General features: G+C 40.1%; 1 protein-coding gene across 5 annotated transcripts in view; it reads left to right on the top strand.

Moving 5' to 3' along the window:
- LOC109939107 (receptor-type tyrosine-protein phosphatase delta) overlaps positions 1 to 21546 on the top strand; it is a 542862-nt gene that overhangs the window by 116080 nt on the left and 405236 nt on the right. For all 5 annotated transcript variants that reach the window (XM_048595070.1, XM_048595069.1, XM_048595071.1 and 2 more), the window contains exon 2: positions 11921 to 12088. In XM_048595070.1, coding sequence (XP_048451027.1) covers positions 12025 to 12088 — 64 coding nt within the window. In that variant the 5' untranslated portion in view covers positions 11921 to 12024. The remainder of the gene's footprint in view (positions 1 to 11920; positions 12089 to 21546) is intronic.

Raw genomic sequence — 21546 nt, 5'->3', positions numbered from 1 at the left:
CTGGTTCTTTAAACAAACATTGTCTTTGTAAAGGTGCAGCTTTTTAATTTACTTCTTACTTCTTACTTAGTTTTCAGAGTGAGTTTTATTTTTGGTGAGAAATAAAAATTTTGAAGAGATGGGGCTTGACTTTTCCCCTCTTTATAACCCGCTTTGGAAGGACTCCGGCCGAATAATCTGCTGGAGATTATTTGCCTGAACTTCTGCCAGTTTTGAAATCAGCTGCACCATCCATTGGTGTCTAGGGCAGGCATGTGAAGTCAAAGACTCCTTTGCCTTTGTAAATAGAGTCAGGTGAAGGGATAAGTCACTTTTCAGTCCTCTTGGGTACAGAATCCAGTGCCCAACAGACTTATACAAACTTGACAAAAAAGGTATCTTCAGCTGTGAGGGCCTTTTAAGTGTCTTGAAGATGAAAAATTTCAAGTGTTTTTGTGCTCGCATGTCCTCATTGTACATTTGTTCTTCCATTGACATTCAGCCTTTGGGCCCACACTATTTTTGTATTGGTCACCACTCCAGTTGCAGAGGTGGACTGTGAAAAAAGTCTGTCTTCCTGCTCTGGAATTTTGTTGCAGCTGTCTTTTAAAAAGAAAAATGCAGTAAAGCAAAAAAGAAACCCTAACTGCACTCTCACACACCATGCTCCGTTCATGACAACCCATGCGACCTCCCCACATGCCTTATGTCTTCTGATGCCTCCATACCAACACTCTACTGTCCACCTGTGGTCCCTAATAATCTCTAACCAACCACAATGGCCCATTAATGTCCCTGCCAACTAAATGCCAAGCTAACACAATACCCTGACAATTGCCATTTCTGTTGCACTTTCCTTGCCAAGTCTCACACTATATACATGTGCAGGAATAGCAAGGATCCATGTACAGATGAAATAAGGCATAATTCTTAGTTTCCTACCGATGAATTTACCATTTAAAAACATCATTCTCGTGGATTTTTTGAAAAAAATCATTTCCTTCAACTAGTTAATTCCTTTAAAAACAAAAAAAATTAGTTCCACTTCAAAGACACTATAGCTTTCATTCAAACTGTGAACTGATATATGATGTGTGATCATGATTTACTGTGATAATTCACTATCATAAAGCGCTGTAAAGTTGTATCAATGAAGAGTGAAATAGAAACCATTGATGTTTATTTTTTAAAGACTGCATATAGTTTTACTTTGAAAAATATCAATAGTAGAATGTTTAAACTTGAGGGCTTGTCAAATAGTTTGTCTGATAGTTTCTGAGAGCTTGACAACTTGAGTGAGGTTGTCTGCTTTTTATACATATTCATTTCTATTTTGAACAAATCAAAGGATACTTGGTCCCTTGCAAAGGACACTGAGCATCTCTGAAACATGTCTCTCGCCCTATCCAGTGGATCCAAAGAACTCTGTAAACTTTAGAACTTTGGATAGCTCTGAACAGCGTTCTCCTAATTTTTCTTTCTCTTAGTCTCTGAACAGGTGACGGCACTTAGAAGCTACTTTGAGTCTGAAGTGCAGAAGTTGTGTTTTGGAAATCTCACTGTTCAAAATTGATCTGGCTGAAAGCATGTGTTTAGCATGTGCATTTGGCTGTTTGAACCATGGATATACGTGCCTCCTAATCCTACCCAGCAAAAATGGCAGATCTGTGGTAGGACTTCTAGATTGGCCCCGGCTGCATTTTGACCAAAGTAGAGACTCTTGTTGGCATTGCAGAAACTCGGGTCTTTATCTATCCTCTCCTGCTCTCTAAATGTCAAGCACCACTGTATCCAATCACGTGGTTAGAACAATCTTTCAAGCAAGCCTGTTAAAGTCCTGAGAGGGGCAGGATTGAGCAATAGATAAGGGGTTCTGTCTGATCAGAACCTGAATTGAAGTAATCAACCTGCATTGTAAAGAAACCTGACATGAGGCCAGTTTATCATTAAGTTGACCTTTGTGTTGACTCAGATGACTCCGAGATGAGTGTTTGAGTGCAAATGTAAGAAATTGATTTTCAAATCTCTGTATTGACCATGCCTCTAGTTGTTTAGCTGATCATTTTTAAATTTGCACAGTTTCACAGCAATCCTGACAAAACATTCTGATAGTCTGCAGGGAGACTGGTATGATCAAAACAAAAGTTGTACATTGTTTGCATTCTTAATAAAGCACAATTTTCTCTTCTCCCTCCAGCTAGATTTGCTTCATAAGTACATTTGTTGTTTGTAAATCTTGAAATGTAAAAGTTAATGGGAGTTCATGGGCTTTGGCTGAGATTTTCTTGTTTTTCAACTAATACCAAGGATTTTCCAGGAAGGTAACTCAAGAGCCAGCTGTATGTTCTAGCAATCAGGCAGCTGGTTGGTTGGCAATGGGCCTTCTGGCAGGACTTGTAGCCCTGGAGCAGGAAGTCCTGCTCACCTGAATCTGCTGACCGATAAGAGACTGGTATCTCCAGAACTCGGCAGCACTATGGCAGACTCTGTCTCCATGTCTCCTTTCATTCCCCTCCCGGACCCCACAAAGAAACTGGCAGTCTGCCCACACAGCTTCATGAGGCTGGTAGGCCGATTATTTCTCTTCCTGCCTGAAACTGGAGGAATTTTAACCTAGATGGGATGAGACAGAAAGTAGTCATCATTGGCAGTCAAGTGAAACTTGGGCTTTCCTACCCCGAACTTAATTTCTGTGGTGGTAGCTACGTGGTATGTACTTCTTCGATTCCAACAGTGCTGATTAACATCCCCTTCTTTCTCCTTGCCTCACTGCCTTTTCAGGGGTTGGGGGGGATGATTCTGCTTTATGTTTTTGATGTCAAGATAGTTGAAAGCTTCTACCAGATAATGTAGAAGGATGTGGCAACTGATTAAAGAAAAGGCAATTGTACTTGTTGGAATCACTTGGGAATAAGATCAATAAACATTACCATGCATTTTTAGTGATTATCACAATTGTTCCATCAACTGGACTACTTTTAACAACCAGTGTGATATGAACCAAATTGTATCTTTGTAAACAGTGGGGAAGCAATTATGCATTTGCTAGAAATTCATTGAAATTAGGATGATACTGAGGAGATTTCAATAGCTAAGTGGTCCACAGTGATTGAATTTCATTCTCAAATGCATGGAGTTTATAGGGAACACCAAATTATGGTAGCTTTTCATTTGCATTTCGTTACTCCATAGAAATAGGAGGAGGCCATTTAATCTCCCAAGCCTATTATGCCATTCAGTAATGTGATGGCTGATGTGTAACCTAATTCCAAATACTTGTCTTTTGCCTCAATCATCAATCTTCGTATCAAAATTAATTGTGGATCTTGCATTAATTGCTGTTTGTGCAAGACAGCTTCACATCTTTACCATCCTTTGTGTGAGGAAATGGTTACTAATTTCATCTCAGAAAGGACCATGTTCCTCAGCCTTGAGATTGTGATTTAATGCTTATTTCAAGTATCATTCTGGTACATGTTTAACTTCAGAGAGCTCGTGCATGTTCCACAAGGTGTGGTGCCTTGAATTGCTCACTGTCTGGTGTAGTTTAACCAGACTTGAACAGCTGAAGCAAAGCATTGAAACTCTTGTGTTCTCATCCTCCTGTAGAAAAAAAACAATATTCCATTCACCTTTTGAGTTATTTTCTGAACATGTTCTAGACATTTTGATGATCTATACATGACTAGGCTCGCCAGTGCTTTGTGGACTGTTTCCAATGAAGTGATTCCATATTACAGCTATCACTGAAGGAAGGAAAATCTTAGGAGTTGCTGTTTTGGACAATTTACGAGGTGATTAAGTAAAAGAATCAAATTAGGAGCAGGAGTAGTCCACTTGGACTCTCTAGCATGCTTCATTATTCAATAAGATCAAGATCATGGCTTATCTGATTACTGCACATTCCTGTCAACCCACACTGCCACCTCACCCTTCCATCCTTGATAATCTTTTATTCTTGCTTCTTAAGAATCTGTCTGCTTCTGCCTTAAAAGTATTTCAAGATTTTCTTCCTCAGAAGATGGTAGAAGCAGCATTTGAAAAACAGTTGACTCTCTTGAGAGAGACATTTCTCCTCATTTCTGCTTTAAATGCTTCGCTTTAAATAGTGACCACTGAGTTCAATATCAGATTAGTCTGGCTGAAAATAGCAAGGGTGGGGGTATTCATTGAAGGATGGGCTCACATTCAAGAATGGTTCGATGCTAAATGTGTTACAAATAGTTCCTAACTGCATGCAAAATATAGCTGTCTAGGCAAGAAAGTGAAGGTCCTCTGTGACAATGAAACAATTCCCAGTTGTACTGAACTGTTTCAACTAAGATAGAGTGAGTGAAAACTTGAGGGTTAAACAAGTGGTCTGAGTTTTGAGGGACAGTGGGAGAAACTTGCGAGTAATATTTTTAATTCAGAAAAGGAGATGTCTGAAAGAATACCTTGACGGATGGAATAAAACTGGAATATTGCATCAATTTAAGTATCAAGAGTTTGATGAGGGGATATGGATTTAAACTGGCTGAAGTCAAATGTCAGAAATTATTTTGACAGCAAGAATCTTCAATGGATAGAACAAAATTCCTGGAACAATAATGGAGGTGAAAATCCTAGAACAATGTAAGCTTAGATTCTCTGTGAATTAGGGATGTAAAATAGCAGATTCTTGATACTGGGGTGATATTGTTGTGGAGTAAGGTGTTGAGTCGAGAGTCCAGGGATCACTGGTGGCACTGCTGCCACTTCTGATTTACATTAGTGGCTGCCTACTGTGAGAGCTTGTGAACTGAACTTCCAGCACGCTGCCTGACTTATCTATAGGTCCCAACCGTGTCACTTGCATGATGCCATCTTGAAGTGCAACTATCCTATTTGGGCAAGAGGCAAGCTCAATACCGAATTAGCGGTGCCAAGCATTACCAGGAAGAAGGAGCCATGATAATTCCCACTGTTGCCATTGCAAACAAGAATAGGTATTTCAGCCTTGACACAAATTAACTTAGATGTGACCTCACAGACACATAGGCAGTAAATGGTATAGGAGAGATTCAACTGGATTAGTGCTTCAAGTTGACACAGGACAAATTATCAGAGCTTCAGTCCTTCTTCAGGTGTTAGGCCTAAGACCTGAAGAAGGACTGAGGCTCTGAAAGCTTGTGTTTTCAAATAAACCTGTTGGACTATAACCTGGTGCTGTGGATTTCTGACTTTGTCCACCCCAGTCCAACACTGGCACCTCCACATCAGGATAAACTAGTGAGGGAAACTTTTAGACCAATAGTAGCAAGTTACTTCACACATTCAACAAGTACAATAAGTATAGCTTTACCAACAGGAAATGCAAAAGAAATTAAATCAGGTAATAGACAATTGAATTCTGTGAGAGAAGGCTGTTGATGTTTCTGAGATAGATAAGATGGTCTTCCTCCTCTGTGCCATCTTGTGACCAGTCTGTCACTACTTTCCACCAAGGCTCATTGTTTACCTCTGTGACAATGTTCTTTGAGTAGTATTCTCATGATATGTCATACCTTCTAAAGAGAAGATGGTGGCAAGAGGAAAGGTGAAAGAGAAAGTCAGTGAGACAATACGTATTTCAGAAGGTATGTTTAAAGTAGAGATTGTCAGATTTCTCCATACCAAGGGTTTTCTGGAATGTGGCGGTGATGAGAAGAAAAAGGCATTGAAGCGGATGTTCAGTCGTGAATAGTGGGACAGGCTCAGTGGGCTGAACGGCTTCTTTGTACTCGCTTATTCCTGTACTGTTTTAGGTAAAAGCAACTGTATGTCATTAAAAAGTCTGAACGTTACTACAAGCCCTCGTGATTTATTTCATAGTGTAATAAAAAGAATGTATTGATTTTCTACGTAGTGTACCACCATTGACTCAATAGAAGTAAATAGGTGTTTATTATTCTTCAGAGATAGTAGGAACTGCAGATGCTAGAGAATCTGCTGGAGATTTTCTGAAGAAGGGTCTAGGCCCGAAACATCAGCCTTCCTGCTCCTCTGATGCTGCTTGGCCTGCTGTGTTCATCCAGCTCTACACCTTGTTATCTCTTTATTATTCTTCAGCCTTGTTTTGGACAGACCAGGTAAATGTCACATTCTGGGATCACTGCACTCTATTATGTGAAGTGCTTTGTCCAACATTGATGTGAAAGCTTTATTTCTTTGACTTGGTTTGTGTTTATGAGATTGAGCAGAGAGGAAGAAAGAGAAGATCTATAGAAATGTTGACTGCACTAATGTGCCTTATCGCTGTTAGATTGTATTTGTTTTTTTATGTCTGTTAAATTGATGAGGTCTTCAACAAGAATGAGAGGTGACAAACAGACACTATGAAGCCTTTAGAGATGAATTGTATTGTAGGAATGATGTTATAATAAAAAAATAGAGTTTTAAGTAGCAGTGAGGTGTTCTGACTGAAAAAAAAGACCACCTTTGTTGGAATAATATAGAGTCTAATGGTACAGTGGTAAGTTGCTATTCTTGTATTGCCTAAGGAGTGCTTTTAAGAAATTGTACTTTACTCTGAGTGTCCTCTACTCTTCAATAATTACTCAGAACTATGTCTGATTTTCTGGAGCTTTTCAAATTCAGTTCTGTGAAGGATGGGGAAGTGGACTGAAAATCACAGTAAATAACCATCAGCTTTATAGTCCTTCTGAGAGGAATCTGCTTTCCAGGAAAGGTTTACCAAATCGATTTTTGACACTTTGTTTCTCTTATTTTTCTGGCACTTTGCTTTCTATTCCAGGACTCCACAAATCTTTGAAGTAATAGTTTTATGCCACATATAATTGCATCATCTGTGTGAAATAATTCTCTTAATCTTTTCGGAAGGCGTCGCAATTAACAAATGTAAATAGTGCTGAGGGGAGTACGATTGTGCAGTGAAATATTTACTTTCATTTCCACATTTTGGCCGTGAGCTTACGTATTGATGGAAGTCTCTGCTATCTGTGATTTGTAAGGTTTCTGTGTGACAGGAGTATGGGGCAATCATAGTTCATCTTTTCTGTTAGGTTTGAGTTCACACTATGAGCTGGCCTTTAATTTGGTAGGTCACATTGATGTGACTCAGAGAACCTAGTAAATGGAATAAGGTGTCACACTGCTGCACTTGGGGTTTGGCACAGAGGGGGCGCTACTCTACCTGCAGTTGTAGTATACAAGACCTGTGTGTCTGAATAAGGAAGCTTCATTGCTGAGCACCAATTGCTCCAACTCATGTGTCCAACTGTTTTTCAAATGTAGGATGCAGCTCAAGAAATTCCTCAGTGAGCTCTCCCATTATTTGGTATCAATATTGCTTTTGTCCACAATAGTTTCTTAATCTTCAATTTACTGCTGTAAAATAGCATTGGTAGAATACATTAACAAATATTTTGGGATTTGTTGTATGCTTCAGTCATTAGAGCTCTGAAGGTAGCTTGAGTCAGGCCACCCGTGGGCTGTCTGCTCCATGTCTACCAGTATCTTCTGTACAAGGCTGAATACGTTTTTTTTGTCTTTTGATAGACCCCGGAACACAGATCTGATCAGCGTATTGAGTGCTGGATTCCAGTCCTCTTATTAGCTTTGAGTGGGAATTGAGATTTTTACTTTGTGGCTTCTTCCCTGCAGTTTTCTTTAGTGTGGTCATGGGGTGGAATGAAGACTGTGCTGGGCTGCACTTTTGCCAAGGCAGTGGAAGAATGATGTGCAAAGCTCTTTGTACAACCTATTTTGTGGATTTTGATAACTGTTAGAAATATGATAACAGATGCTCATTTGGAAATTTGAAGGTTGGAGACAGTGAAGGAACCAAAAAAAAAGGATTAATGGGTGGCGGTGAATCTGAAACTGAATAATTTCTTAACATGGAAAAGAAGGAAATAGATTTTTTTTCTGTTACAAATAGAAACAGGAAATAATTCATGAGGGGCAAAGGTTCCCATTGTAAGTGCACTTCTAAGTGATGCATTAAATGGGATAAGTTGAAACCATGTAATTGAAGTTAGATATTGTGTAAGTGATGATACAAAGTATACAACTGACAAGACAGATGTAAGTTGTGATATTTTAAGTTTCAGTTCCAAGGTGAATTAGATACAGATATTTAATGTTGTACATCTGCTTTTGGATCAACCTTTTTGGGCATATTAGATTCACTGATTGTAGGACAAGACTACTTCTGTTTATTGCAGATTAACAGTGCAATGATCCTACTGTACATTGAAGAACAAGTGAACAGGTTCTTTTAGAACTTCTATGGCTTTTAATCAGAAATAATCAATGTAAGAAATCTTCCAGTGATGTTTGTGATGCTATTAACATAGAGAGCACAGTGCACATCATCATCTCCTTGCTGTGACATAACCATGAAATGAAGAGTCAGTATCTGTCTTTTCTCTGGCCTTGCAGTCTATTGAAAACCAAATATATTACATATAGCTCTCTGTTTTAGCTGGTGTAATGTTTAATGCAATGTTTTCAAATACATCCTGGCTGTTTCTGTAGGTATTGGAATCTGCTTGTAATCGTGCATTAACTTATTGTAACTCAGAAGAGTCTGATATTTTGTCAATGAAATAAACTATGATGCTTCACAGTTAGCAGTGAAAGTAATGCTACTTCGCCACATGACATTCCCGTAGTAGTATTTTGGAACGCTTGCTGCCTCGGTGAACTGCATGCTGTTCTAACCTGTGTGCAACACAGCTTGTCTGTTAGAATAAACTGGGGTCAACTATGAGAAACAGATCACCGACCTTGCAAGTAATCATCTGTGGATCCTAATTCCAATTGTTAAATGTTTCCTGTACAAAGGTTGACAACCAAGGTGAAAATTCCCTTCAAGGATCAATGGCCCTACTCCACAGTCAGTATTGACAGGAGTTTCCACTTTGAATGCGAAGAATCTTCAATTCCAGTATTTCCCGAGGGAAAGTTCAGCTCAATCTTAGCCGCCAATATAAACAATTTTAACTCTTGGTTTTGAATATAAATGAGTGGTAAACTTCTTTAAAAAGATAAAGTTGCCAAAGTCCTACCAAACCATAGGCTGCTGCCTCATTAGAGAGAGTGATGACTGGTGGTGGTTTCATTTGAGGGTTATCTCACCTCAGGGGAGAGGTTCAAAATGATGGTACTTCATAATTACCTCAGCCAGTGTGGGAATTGGATCCATGCTGTTGGCATCACTCGACAGGGTAAACCAGCCAACTGCACTAGCCAACCCCTTTAAACTATTATAAGTTTCACGTGTCTAATCAAACTGACGTGAAGAGGTGATTTTCACCGGATGAACGAATAGGCAGAGAACGGTTGAAAACAGATGCCACATTATATCTTAATTGAAATCAAGCTCCCAAATAATTTTTTTTCCCTGTTTCACTACTAATCAAGTTCCCATTCCTGGGTTTCATACTGCCTATCTTCCGGCTTTTCTACTGCCCCTATTATTTCTCTGCCTTTCCCTGTGTGTTTGTATTCACTTGGGTCTGTCCCTTTTCCACTGTGGTACCTTATTTCCACTCCTGTATCTTCCTTTTCCAGCTTCTTTGTTTTGATGCTCTTATTTGACTTTATCGCAAGAACCAAATGAATTCCTATGGAACAGGATCAGTGACTGATTTGGAGGAAAGTTACAGATGGTGGTGTTTCCCTGTGTTTGTCCTTCTGGATGGAAGTGATTGTGAATTTGGAAGGTGCTGTCTAAAGATCTTTGGTGAGTTGCTGTAGAACATCTTGTATGTGGTACACATGGCTGCTTCTGAGCGTTAATGGTGGAGGACGTGGATGTTCGTGGATGTGGTGCCAGTCAAGCAGGTTGCTTTGTCCTGGTTGATGTCAAGTTCCTTGAGTGCTGTTGGAGCTGCACTCATTCAGGTCAGCGGGGAGTATTCCATCACATTCCTGGTGCCTTGTAGATGATGGACAGGCTGTGGGAAGTTAGGAGATGAGTTTTTTCCTGCAGCATCTTGAGCCTCTGACCTGCTTTTAGAGTTATAGTATTTATGTGGTTAGTCCAGTTCGGTTTCTGGTTACTGGTGTCCCCCAAGGTTTTGGTCGTGATTCATCCAACTGCAGTACTTGAAATCAAAATGCTTGCAGGCAAAGTTATCATCTTGAATATTCATCAGACAAGATTAAAGTAATAATTCTTACTGTACGTACATTTGCTTCTCTCCCAAGCTGATAGTCCTCTGGATTGGAACTTCCAAATCCAGGAAACCCTCTGAGAGAGGTCTGAATCCTGATGGGGTCACCTAATAGGAGTTGCAGTCTCCTGGGCCTTGATTTTCCCTCCAAAGCAGCCAAGTTTTAACCTAACGTCAAAACTCACCCATCAAAATATGGCACCAGTTGAAATTGGGACAGTAATTGATTTTGCAAAGATCTTCCAAAATTTATGAAAATGTGAAGCTTGCAAGTCCCTGAGTTACAAACAATGATGACCTTATCACACCCAGGATGACAAGTTTGCTTGGATATGAATTTTAGAATCTTTACCTGAATTGTCTTGGTAATTCGCAAAAATGAGGATATTGTTTAAACGGGATGTGGAGACACTGTTGTTTGAGACTAGATTATGACAGTGTTGGTAAGGTGATGAGAAGTACAAAGACAAGCTACTAGATTGAAATAGTTTAGTCTTTTTCTTGAAATCGCTCTCTTTCTCAACTTTGCTGTTTTAACTTGGAACCTGCTTTCCCTCTCTTTCTCAATCCATTCTCTTTGTCTTGCTCTACATTATCTATAAACCCATTCCACGAAATAATACCTATCTCAAGTCTTTGGAAGAATATCTACTGCATTTTGTGATTATGTTAACTATCCTTCTCAGTTATTTTCTGCATTGTCTCTCACTCTTTGCATCTGCTAAATGATTGTTGCTTTTTGCCCAAAAGAGAACCAACCAGCTCATTGCAAGTTCCAGTTTTGAAATTTGGCTTTAAAAAAATTCCTTCTGCATTTGTCAGTTAAAAGAAAAGTTGCTGTCGGTGTGAACTGATCACGGATAATTATATAAAATAATTCATTTGAAAACATTTAATTATCAGTCTCTCTTTGGGATGATGGGTCAGTGACAGTAGGCTGGCACATTTGCTGAGATGTATTGCCGCTGATGCTAGTGCAATGTCAACTATGATTTTCGTCCTGTATTTTTGTCCCATTATTTAGGTAAAGCATCATCAAGCTGCTGAGCCTTTGCAACAACATCTTGACTATTGTATGTGACAGATGTATCTCTATATTGGAGATGACGTGTCGTTGTATAATGTATTTAACATTAATTTTGAAGCATGATTTTGATACATCAATAACAGAAGCAGTACTCTGCTTACTATATGGGGGGTGCTGGCATTGATTCAGGACCCCCATCAGTGCTGATTGCATACTTCACTCAGAAGTCTCCTCCCTTTTGTATGCGCTTTTCTGTGTTATCTACATTTGCAACAGATCTGGGAATGTTACAAAGCATCTGGCTGCTGTGCAATGTTGTTTAGGATACAGATTGAAAATGACAGGATCAGACTATACTTGTCGTTTACTGTCCCAGTACGATGGTAGAGGAGGGAGAAGAGTGCCTGTGCCAATCTCTTATGTGCTGGGCACCTGCAAACTTGATTAATTTGGTCTGGAGGATTGCACTGACAAAGGAACATGGACACTGGCTAAGAAAGTGGAATTCAAAGAGCTGATCAGCGTTTCAGTTTTTTGTTTAGTTTTGGCTTCATTCTACATGATGTCTGTCTGGAAACGACAAAGCCTTCTCCAATGGAATGGTGATTTACATGGTACAATGTCCCTTTTGATCTCTTCTGTTTGGGCAGTGCTGTTGTTGTACTCTCCCTAATTTGACAACCACATTTTAATGGTAAATGGTTTGAAAATGTAACAGGATTTTCTGGAGTTTCAAACACTGATTTTATTTTTTGACATTGTATTTTTGCAGATTCTGAGCACACAGCATCTCTAGTTTCAGACTGCACTTACTTGCAGCAGCTTGTAAGACAGTGAGAACGAGGCTGCCAACGGCTGCTGGTGCCAAGCTGTCGGATGATGCATAAAATCAGGCCACTGGTGGTGTTCCTGTGCTTCCTACTACTTGCTAATGCTGAAGGTAAGTCTACTCTAACCTTATTTTGTGGGATTTCTTGTACCCTCTTCTCCCCTTGTTCAGGCCCCTGCACACCCTCATTAAACTTCTCCAAATTATAACAGAAGGTCTGCAGGGATACATAAGCCTATCTTTAGATCTTGCTGCCATGTTTTTTCCTTCGCACAGTTGGAAGTGGAGCCTGCATCAGAAATTTGACTGCTGTGCATGTTTTCATTGTTTCTTGTCACAAGCTCACATGCTTTCAGTATCCACTGTCTGCAAGAAACTACCAATACTATATACTGTCTTGTCCAGGCTGGCACACTATACAGCTGTCTTATGTACCCTGGTACTGGGAGCAACATGAGCAGAGAGACAAATTTCACTCATCACTTTCGCAAAACTTCCCATGTTCAGTGCTACTCCACTTTGATGTGATGTACTTCAGTTAATTCTATGGACCCAGATATTTATAATCCTATCTAGGTACTGCAGTTCTTTATTTCTAGGATATTGTGTTGCACTGAACTCCCTTTCAAGTTTGTCACCCAGGGTTAGCAAAAGGTAACCTCAAGTAATAAGAGAGACATCTTTTGCTGTAATTTGGAAGTGACTTATGAATTTGTGTTCTTAAGTGCAATGCAGGTATACTTTTTGAATCAAGGATTTTGTCTTGTGTGATCTGTCCTCCCTTCTCCATTTTGATTCTCTTTTCAATGTGAGAAACAAATGATTAACACCAGCGTATTGCATGATGGTCCTGACTCTTTCAGTGGCATTGGCACTTGAGTTAAAAGTAGGTTCCTGTTGCTCAACAGCTTGTCTGTTACCCTTTGACTATAATGAAAGGAAGATGAACCTAAAGGCTGAAGAACTATGAGATAGTTGTATCAGTAGTTGACAGCACTGGCCTATTAATATATCATAAAATGAACACACATTTACAGTTTGTTGGAAATGGTTAGCAAAAAGCCTGCTGAAGAAGCTTCCGCTATGTGGGAGCAGAGTACAGTAACCATATGCCACTTGCATTGCGATGCATTCACTGCTCTGTTGAGCCATCTGCGCTCTCGTTGCCAGAGATTTCTGCCAAGTGTACTGGTCTCCGTATAAAAGCTCAGCAATTTCAAGCTTAACATAATGTTTCTATGCTTTAAGTCTTCCAGTTTTCTTTGAACCTTCAGCAATAATATTTCAACCTTGTTAAAAAAAACTACAGAGTAGTAGAAAAAAAACATATGGAGTGCAAAGTTTTTTTATAAATATGAAAGTGATATGAGAATACATATTTCTCTTCCAATATTAAAATTGAGAATACCTAATTGGCAGCATTATTATTAAAAACTGCAATAAATATATGTGAGAAAATAATGCAATATGTAATAGTTTGGGATCTAATAGCGGTCAATTGATGACAGCACTACATTACAATTGTGAAAAGGAAATGCTGCTTTCTAAAGGGGCAGTGAATGCAAACCTTTTCTTATTGGGTCATGCTGAAAACACCATAAAATGCCCAGTGGATAGTTGACAGGTTTTTTAAGGGATAGAAAGGGGACAGTGACAGAAATAGAAAGAAGGGTTCTCAACATTTGTGTGCTGACAGCTGATATTAATTCAGTTGATCTGATATTTTTTCATCGTATACTGGATGGATTGATGTTACAGCTCAATGCATCTGCTTCAGCAGCTGAATTAATACATCCACGTCTAGTTGCATTGGATGAATAGAATAGTAATTTCTTATCTGTTTAAAATGAAGCTATGGAAGAGCCATTTATTCCTCTTGTTGTCTCTGATTGTGTGCTTGACAGTACTGAGACACTGCAGTAATGTGACTGAATGATGTCATTTGGTGGTATTGGTCATTTGAATGTCGTTGCTGGTAAGATGTGTTTTCATTCTGAATCATAAGTTTCATAGTCCTTGTGTGTCTTTTTTTCAATCTGCAAGAGCATACCAAAACACTTGGTTTGACTAAAAAGTAAAAATTGTTTGAGATTGATCAGTTATAGATCATACAATCCCTACAGTGTGGAAACAGGCCCTTCGGCCCAACAAGTCCACACCAACCCATCCCCCTATAACCCACCTGTTCTACACATCCCTCAACAGTACGGGCAATTTAGCATGGCTAATCCACCTAACCTGCACATCTTTGGACTGTGGGAGGAAACCGGAGCACCCGGAAGAAACCCACGCAGACACAGGGAGAATGTGCAAACTCCACACAGACAGTTGCCTGAGGGTGGAATTGAACCCAGGTCCCGAGTGCTGTGAGGTAGCAGTGCTAACTACTGAGCCACTGTTATACAAATTAAGAAAGGAACAAACATGAAATAGGTAGAATTGGGAAATAAAAATTGGATAAGGTTTTTAAAGCTAGTTTGAAATCTTTCGCTGGGCCTCCAGGCTTGGATGCTACAGTTGGTTTCTCTTTAGCAAAAGAAAAATGGGACTGCCTGTTTTTCTTTGTAATTAATGACCTATTAAAATCAAATGAACACAGGTATTTGAAAGGACTGATTTGTAAGAATATGATTTTGTTGGCTGGCAGATTACGCAGAGCAACACTCTTCTTTCTAAAATAAGTGACAAATTTGAAGGTTTTGAAATGAATGGCAGAACTAATTTAGTAATCTCTTACGTCTGACCACACACATAACTGCATCCTAACATTTTTCTGTAAAACCTGAGAAATACTTTGTGAATAGTCACATTTTGCATAGAAACTGTCAATATTTGAAAAAGTCAAACCCTAGATTAACATGGTAGTTGAAGTAGTAACTTATTAACATGTAGAAAGTTAGATCGATATTTTAACACAGAAATCTGCAAACTGTTCAATTTTCAAATTAATGACTTATGGATAAACTGACTCAGAATGAGCACATTGACACAGTAATCAATGTATTTGCAGGTTGTTTGATGATATTGTATTTTTTAGTGGCACTTCTTGATCTGCATTTTGTTTACCAATAATGTAATAAGGTGTTGATTTAATTCTGTTCTATCGCCTATTGGATAAACACTTGGAGCAGAGGCAGACAATGTATCTAAGGGGGTGACAACAGCAGAGGATTAGTTTGGATTGCTTGAGCGAAAGTTGACAATGGTCTCCTTTTGTGCTGTACACGTCTATGTATCTTCTACATTTTCATTATTTGTTAATATACAACCTGGAACAGACTCTGCCTGTCTGATTGTCACTGTAGATCAACATATTCAAACACTTTACAAAGGCAGAATGAAAGAATTGAATAGAATGTACAGCACATGGGCAGACCATTGAGTCCAGCTGGCCTATGACGGAGTTTATGCTCTACATGAGTCTGCTGTTCTGTTCCAAGAAGCCAGTTGGTGAAAGATGAATTCTAGCTTTGAGAGGACAAAGTCAGTCCTGTATTTATTTACAAAGTAAAACATTATAAGTGTACATCTCCTGGTTTAACTACACCACAGATCTATTAAGTGGCCCATTTTATGTATCTTTCTGCATGTAATAACTCACCTCCAGGGCAAGTGGGATGTCCTCACCCTGGGGTACAATTAACACCACCCTCAACCTTAATTCATCAAACCCTATCTGAATATCCTTCTGTTTTCCTTATGTACATTTGTCTTAAATGTATTGATGCTGTTCACCTCAACTATTCTGTGTTCACTTTCTAGCTAATCTCTGCTTCCTGATTGGAATTATTAGAGAGTCACTTATATTTAGGACTTCAGATTTAGACTGTTCCCAAGTGAAAAGATCTGCTCTGCGCCTCCACTTTCCAATGCTTTTGTAATTTTTAAGATCTGCATTAGGTTACTCCCTGCAGAAGGAAATAGATTTTGGCCTGTTCAGTCTTTCCTGACATTAATATCCTCCCAGCTTCAGTGTAATTTTTGTTAACCGCCTTTTGTACCTTTCCCAGTAATGTCACAGGCATGATTTTCCCATCAGGGATGTGAATTGGATGATGGGATGATCCTGCTTGGGTTATGCCTTGGTTTCTAGACTGCCATGAGACTTTATGACATTGGCCTGCTACTCCATTAGTGGATGGGAATTGAAATAGATCCTAGCCTGAATTGCATGTCATTGCAATGGCTCCTATCTGTCTTTGACAATAAAAGACTGAAAAGAGCTTGAGCTTCTGAGTGACTAGGGTGAACAGCAGGCTGGGACCTGGTAGGGTAAAACAAGGTTGGTTATGAAAACTTCCTTATTCTGTCATATTTTGACTAAACTTGCACTGTTTATTTTGCATCAAATAAAACTGCTTGAGTGCTGCTTGTCTGTTCCTGCCAGGTCAGAGCTGGTCAGCCTCTCAGAGCTCCCAATGGCTGTCCACCCCAGTGAGTTTCTCATAGTCAGAAGGCAAGTTCTTAATACGTTGCCAGTGAAATCAATGCACCCTACTGAGGAGCGCATTTGCACTTGCCTACCCGATCTCTGTTCTTGCCACAGTTGTCTTAAGTTTGATGTAAATGAGATTTCATGTAATTTGAAGATTAGATTGACATCTTAAACAAATTGTTTATGGACATGACCTTCACTTAGAGCAACTACAGAGCTGCAGGGAACAGGTTACACTCTTCACTCAGAAAATGAGAAAATAACTTGCCGTTAGGGAAGGAAACTGCCATCCTTACCTGGTCTGGCCTACATGTGACTCCAGACCCACAGCAATGTGGTTGACTCTCACCTGCCCTCTGGGCAGTAAGGGATGGGCAATAAATGCTACTTGGCCAGTGATGCCCTCATCCCATGAATGAATAAAGGAAATTGGATATCAAACTATTCTATCCCATCCACTCCTTGCAGGAAAACAGACTCATCACTACACAGTTTAATGATGTCAGTTCCAGGAGTTTCACATTGAAGAATAACATGAAACAGGGCTGGGTCCTAGCTTTCACTCAGTTTGGTGTAATCTTCTCCATGTTTCTGACCTTCACCTTCCTTGCAGACTTCAAGGAGTCTCCTGGCACACTAGGTCAAATGGCAACTTCTATAATCTATTCAGGCTGAAAGTAAAGACAAATAAACCTTGTGTTCTGTCCTTGACATTGTGCTTATCTCTGTTCTCCCTGTCTGTAAGTGTCAAGAAAATCGTGGCCTTGTAAGAAACTGTTGCGTTTCCACTCTTGCTCACACTGTATTGTACACACCAGAAGTGAGGAAGAAGTTCTGCTTCCTTAGTTAATATTGATAAATGTTCTGTCCTTTGATGCAGAACTTGACAAATGCGCAGGGAAAGGAACTGCCACCTTTGATCGACTCTCAAATGTAAAGGTTCTGGTTTACGATCAGGAAAACTGGTGATTTTTAGGTGGGTCGAATCGCCCTCAGATCCCTGGTTCTGACACTGGACTTATTTAGGAATGTGAAATGAAGGCAGTAAACCGGTGTTTCGGGGGCAAAAGAATCCCTTGCGTTTATTAAATGCAAAAAAAAAGTATATTACAAGAAATAAAAGGCAAATGCAAAACACTGAAATTGACACTATCACTTATATAAAGGACAGTACTTAAATACACTATTAAATTAAACATGGGTTAAATACTATTAGAAGCTAAACAACAGAGTTTTAATCACCAGAAACTTTTATCAGGTTTCATACTGTTGGGGGTTCCCTGCACTGTCACCACCCACCCTCCCCTCCATGTTAGCTAGGTTGGATACTTTGGGGTCTCACGAATATAAACTCACCACTGGGGATAAACCCGATCTCAAAATACAGCTGGCCACTCCCGTTTGCTGTAGCTGGTGCTTCAGTGAAGACTTCGGACGGTGTAGGCTTTCAGTCCGCTGATGTAGTAGGACATAATTTGGATTTATCCAGTGAGTACTTTACTTCTCTTACTTTGTAGTGGTTTTGCGAGCCGGTTTTCGCCTCAGGATGTGTCTGAGGCCTTGTCAATTGGGTCAGTGGTTTTCGGAGGTCCTTGATTGTCAGATCTGCTGGTTGGGTCGGTTGCTTTGGTTCCCTGGTACGGAACAGGCCTATGTTGGTAGGTTTCGGGGGATAGCTGTGATGATAGTTCTCACTGAGAGTGGCTATCTGGGAATCGTCTTCTGGACATGGCTGTGGGGATGGCTCTCAGGGTAGTAGCTCTTTTGGAACCCTCTCCTGGGGGTAGCTACAGGGATAGTTCCCGGGGAAAATCGCTGTCTTGGATCCCTCTTCCGGAGGTAGCTGTGCAGATAGCTCTTGGTGAGGTAGCTCTTCCAGGTGAGGCTGGGCCCTACAGTTATACTAATTGCAGGTCTCAATGCCAAATCTGCACTTCCCATTGTGTTACTGCTGTTCCCTTTTGAGGCAGCTGGCTTCCTGATAGTTAAGAATAGGTGTAAATGTATTTTGATTAAGTGGATTGTCCGTAGCTCTGTGCATGAATATTGATGGCAGCTGAATGTCTGGTATCTGCAGAGGCCATATTCTGACTGGGTTGGGTGGGGTTTATGTCTGATTGGTTGTTCTTTTAGAGTGGATGTGTGTATTGGATTTTCGGGTTGAACCATGTTCCAAGTAACTATCTGGCTGTGTAATTTTCCTGGAGCGTAGCCCAGCTGCTTTCTTTTTTAACTTTTAAAAGTTATTTGCAAAGTCCAGGATTTTGGTCCAGGATTTCAGAATATGGGGATTTTTGCTCAATCCTACACAAACCCTGGACAGAATAACATTAGGTTGAGTTGAGTCTTGGACCAAGATGACAAAGATCTGTGTTGTCAGCACCTTGCTATATGCCCATGAAACATGGTTGACCTACAGCGACCAACAAAAGCTCAACTGTTTTCATCTTTGATTTCTATGGGACATGCTGGCTACATCACTATCGTAAGTGTGGCAGTCCTGTCAAAGCTAGGTCTCCCAAATGAGTTTGTATTTACAAAAAGAGGCTCTGGCCTGACTACAGTCTGGAAGATAGTCACAACCAAGGATTTTCTGAATGGAAAGGTATCCGAAGCCAGACAACCAAAAACTTGCACAAAGCTCCGCTTCAAGCACACTAGTAAGCAATGTGCTGTGTCTGTAGTTACTTGGCGCATGCGCCAACACTGCAAAGGGGAATCCACAATTACACTCCTAGCTTCATGTGTGGCACTTGTGGTTGAGGATTAGCCTCTTCAACCAATGTTGGATTGTTGGCTCCTTGTCCCTTAGCTGTCGGGGATGGAAGGATGCCAGAGCAAAAAAATTCCCAGAAATATTTCTGCAGTCCTTCATAGTTTAATACATGGTGCATTGACAAATCCAGTCAAATGTATGTCTGCTTCATGGGTCTGGATGTAATTGGAATTGAACAGCATGCCTGTCAGCCCCTAGATGTCTGGTATCCAATGATTCACTGTCTTAAAAATTATTGGAACTAAGCCAGAACATTTTCCAAAGTTATTCTGATTGACTTCCACACTTCATCGGGAGCACACTCAGTTCCTTGCTTATTTCTTCAGTTGTAGTCCATCTATTCCTTCCCTCAAATGTACGGTTGCCTGCTTCTTCCCCAATTACACAGTTCACCTACTGCCAGTTGTTTGAATTGTGCAGTCCAGCTCTGTTCCTCATGTATGTTCAAAGTCTGTCTTCAGCCTCATTTCCTGGAATGTACATTCAGGTCTTCATTGCCACTTAGTATGGTCCAGGATTCTATACTAAACAAGAATGACTGACTGTTTATTGCAAAGAGTTCATCTCCAGCGACAGGTAGGTGGCTATAAAACATTCTCTCTCTCACTCTGTCACTCTCTCTGTCTCTCAATCTGTCGCATTCTGTCTCACTCTCTCTCTCTCACTCTGTCTCACTCACTCTCTCACTGTCTCTCTCTCTCTCTCGCACTCTCACTCTCTCTCACTGTCTCTCTGTCTCACTCTTCTCACTCTGTCTCACTCTGTCTCACTCTCTCAGTCTCACTCTTTCTCACTCTCACTGTCTCACTGTCTCTCTCACTCTGTCTCACTCTCTCTCACTCTTTCTCACTCTGTCTCACTCTCTCAGTCTCACTCTGTCTCACTCTCACTCTGTCTCGCACTCTCACTCTGTTTCACGCTTCTCACTCTGTCTCACTCTCTCGGTCTCTCTCAGTCTCACTCTGTCACTCTCTCTCACTCTGTCACTCTCTCTTAGTCACATGCACATGTACACACACACACAAAAAAAGGTTGGAGTTCATTCGTTCCTCATCGAGTTGCTGAGATGATTTGTATGATTCTTCTACTGGTCAAAAGGTTGTTTTACTTTCTCCAGATGCTTCTGCTTGTTTTCAAGATACACATGATGGCTGGTTTGTTTACGAAAGGTCACTGACTTATCAGTTAAAAGTCACAGATTATAACAAATGCTGAAGAATAGATAAACTGATTTTCTTCAGATCTAAAATAGGTTTTGATGGCAAAGAACAAAGAGACAGCTCCTGGGCTGGTGGACATCAAAATACTTAAATCTTTTTCCGTGCCTCGAGCTGGTCAGTTGCATGAAAATCAGTCACATGACTGTTGGCAGGCAAAAGGCTTTTGTGATCAAAACTGGCCACTAGTCCATAGACCAATCGACTTCTAGTTGGCACCCAGCTGTGTTTGTTCACAGAATCCCCAAGGCTCCAGTTTGTTTTCAACACATAATTTACAGCCGGTTGCACAATGCTTGCCGTAAGTGTCACATTACTTGCTTTATGAAACATGCAGCAATCCTTTAGAACACTGATTTTAAAACAGTTCTTTCCCCATTTCAGTCCATTATTTTACACAGCAAAAAAAACAGTCTTAATGGTACACGTATGTCTGCTTATGCATGAGCAGATGTGTAGAGATTCACATCTGTGCACAGTATTGTGGATGATAGTTCTGTCTTATTTAATTTGATGTGATGCCTTGCTTATTTTTGCTGATACCATTTCTTTCAAATTGGCTGAAAGTGCTTGAGTGTCCTGTTTGCTGTAGGTCAAGGATGTATCATCTGCTAACAGCAATAAGAAAAGGTTGTTTCCATTGCTTGTAAAAATATGCCTGCTAAGTGTTGGAATGTCTGTTCAGGAAGAAGGAAGAATGTTACCATTTTTCAGCTTACCCTGATGCTGTGGGTTTAATAATTGAACTGAACATTGCCAAAGGCAACTGTGCCTCCTACTAAACAGCAGAGCAGCAATGACTGTGGAATAACAGAATTAAATTGATTGGGCGGATTTGGCAATAACAGGGCTCTGTTGGGAGCGAGTCCAAATTAAACCAGTGCAGAGAACTTCACCTCTTGTAACACCTTCTTAGGCAGAAGTCATTCACTGTAGTTGATTTACCAGCAGGATGCATTGTTGACTTGAGTGTACCTCTACAGAAAATTGCTCAATTTCGAACAGGAAATATTTCAGCAACCAATGGTAGCCACTTTGTGCACAATATTAACTCATTGGAGTAATATTATTATAATATAAACTGATAGGTTTGTAGAGATTCCAGTTATCAATGGATTTCTGATTTGCTGTTCCAGTCCAG

The sequence above is a fragment of the Rhincodon typus genome, chromosome 3 (assembly GCF_021869965.1).
Source record: "Rhincodon typus isolate 14 chromosome 3, sRhiTyp1.1, whole genome shotgun sequence".
Lineage (NCBI taxonomy): Eukaryota > Metazoa > Chordata > Chondrichthyes > Orectolobiformes > Rhincodontidae > Rhincodon > Rhincodon typus.
The sequence above is the reverse complement of the archived record's forward strand: the minus strand, read 5'-3'. Positions and strand labels throughout refer to the sequence as shown.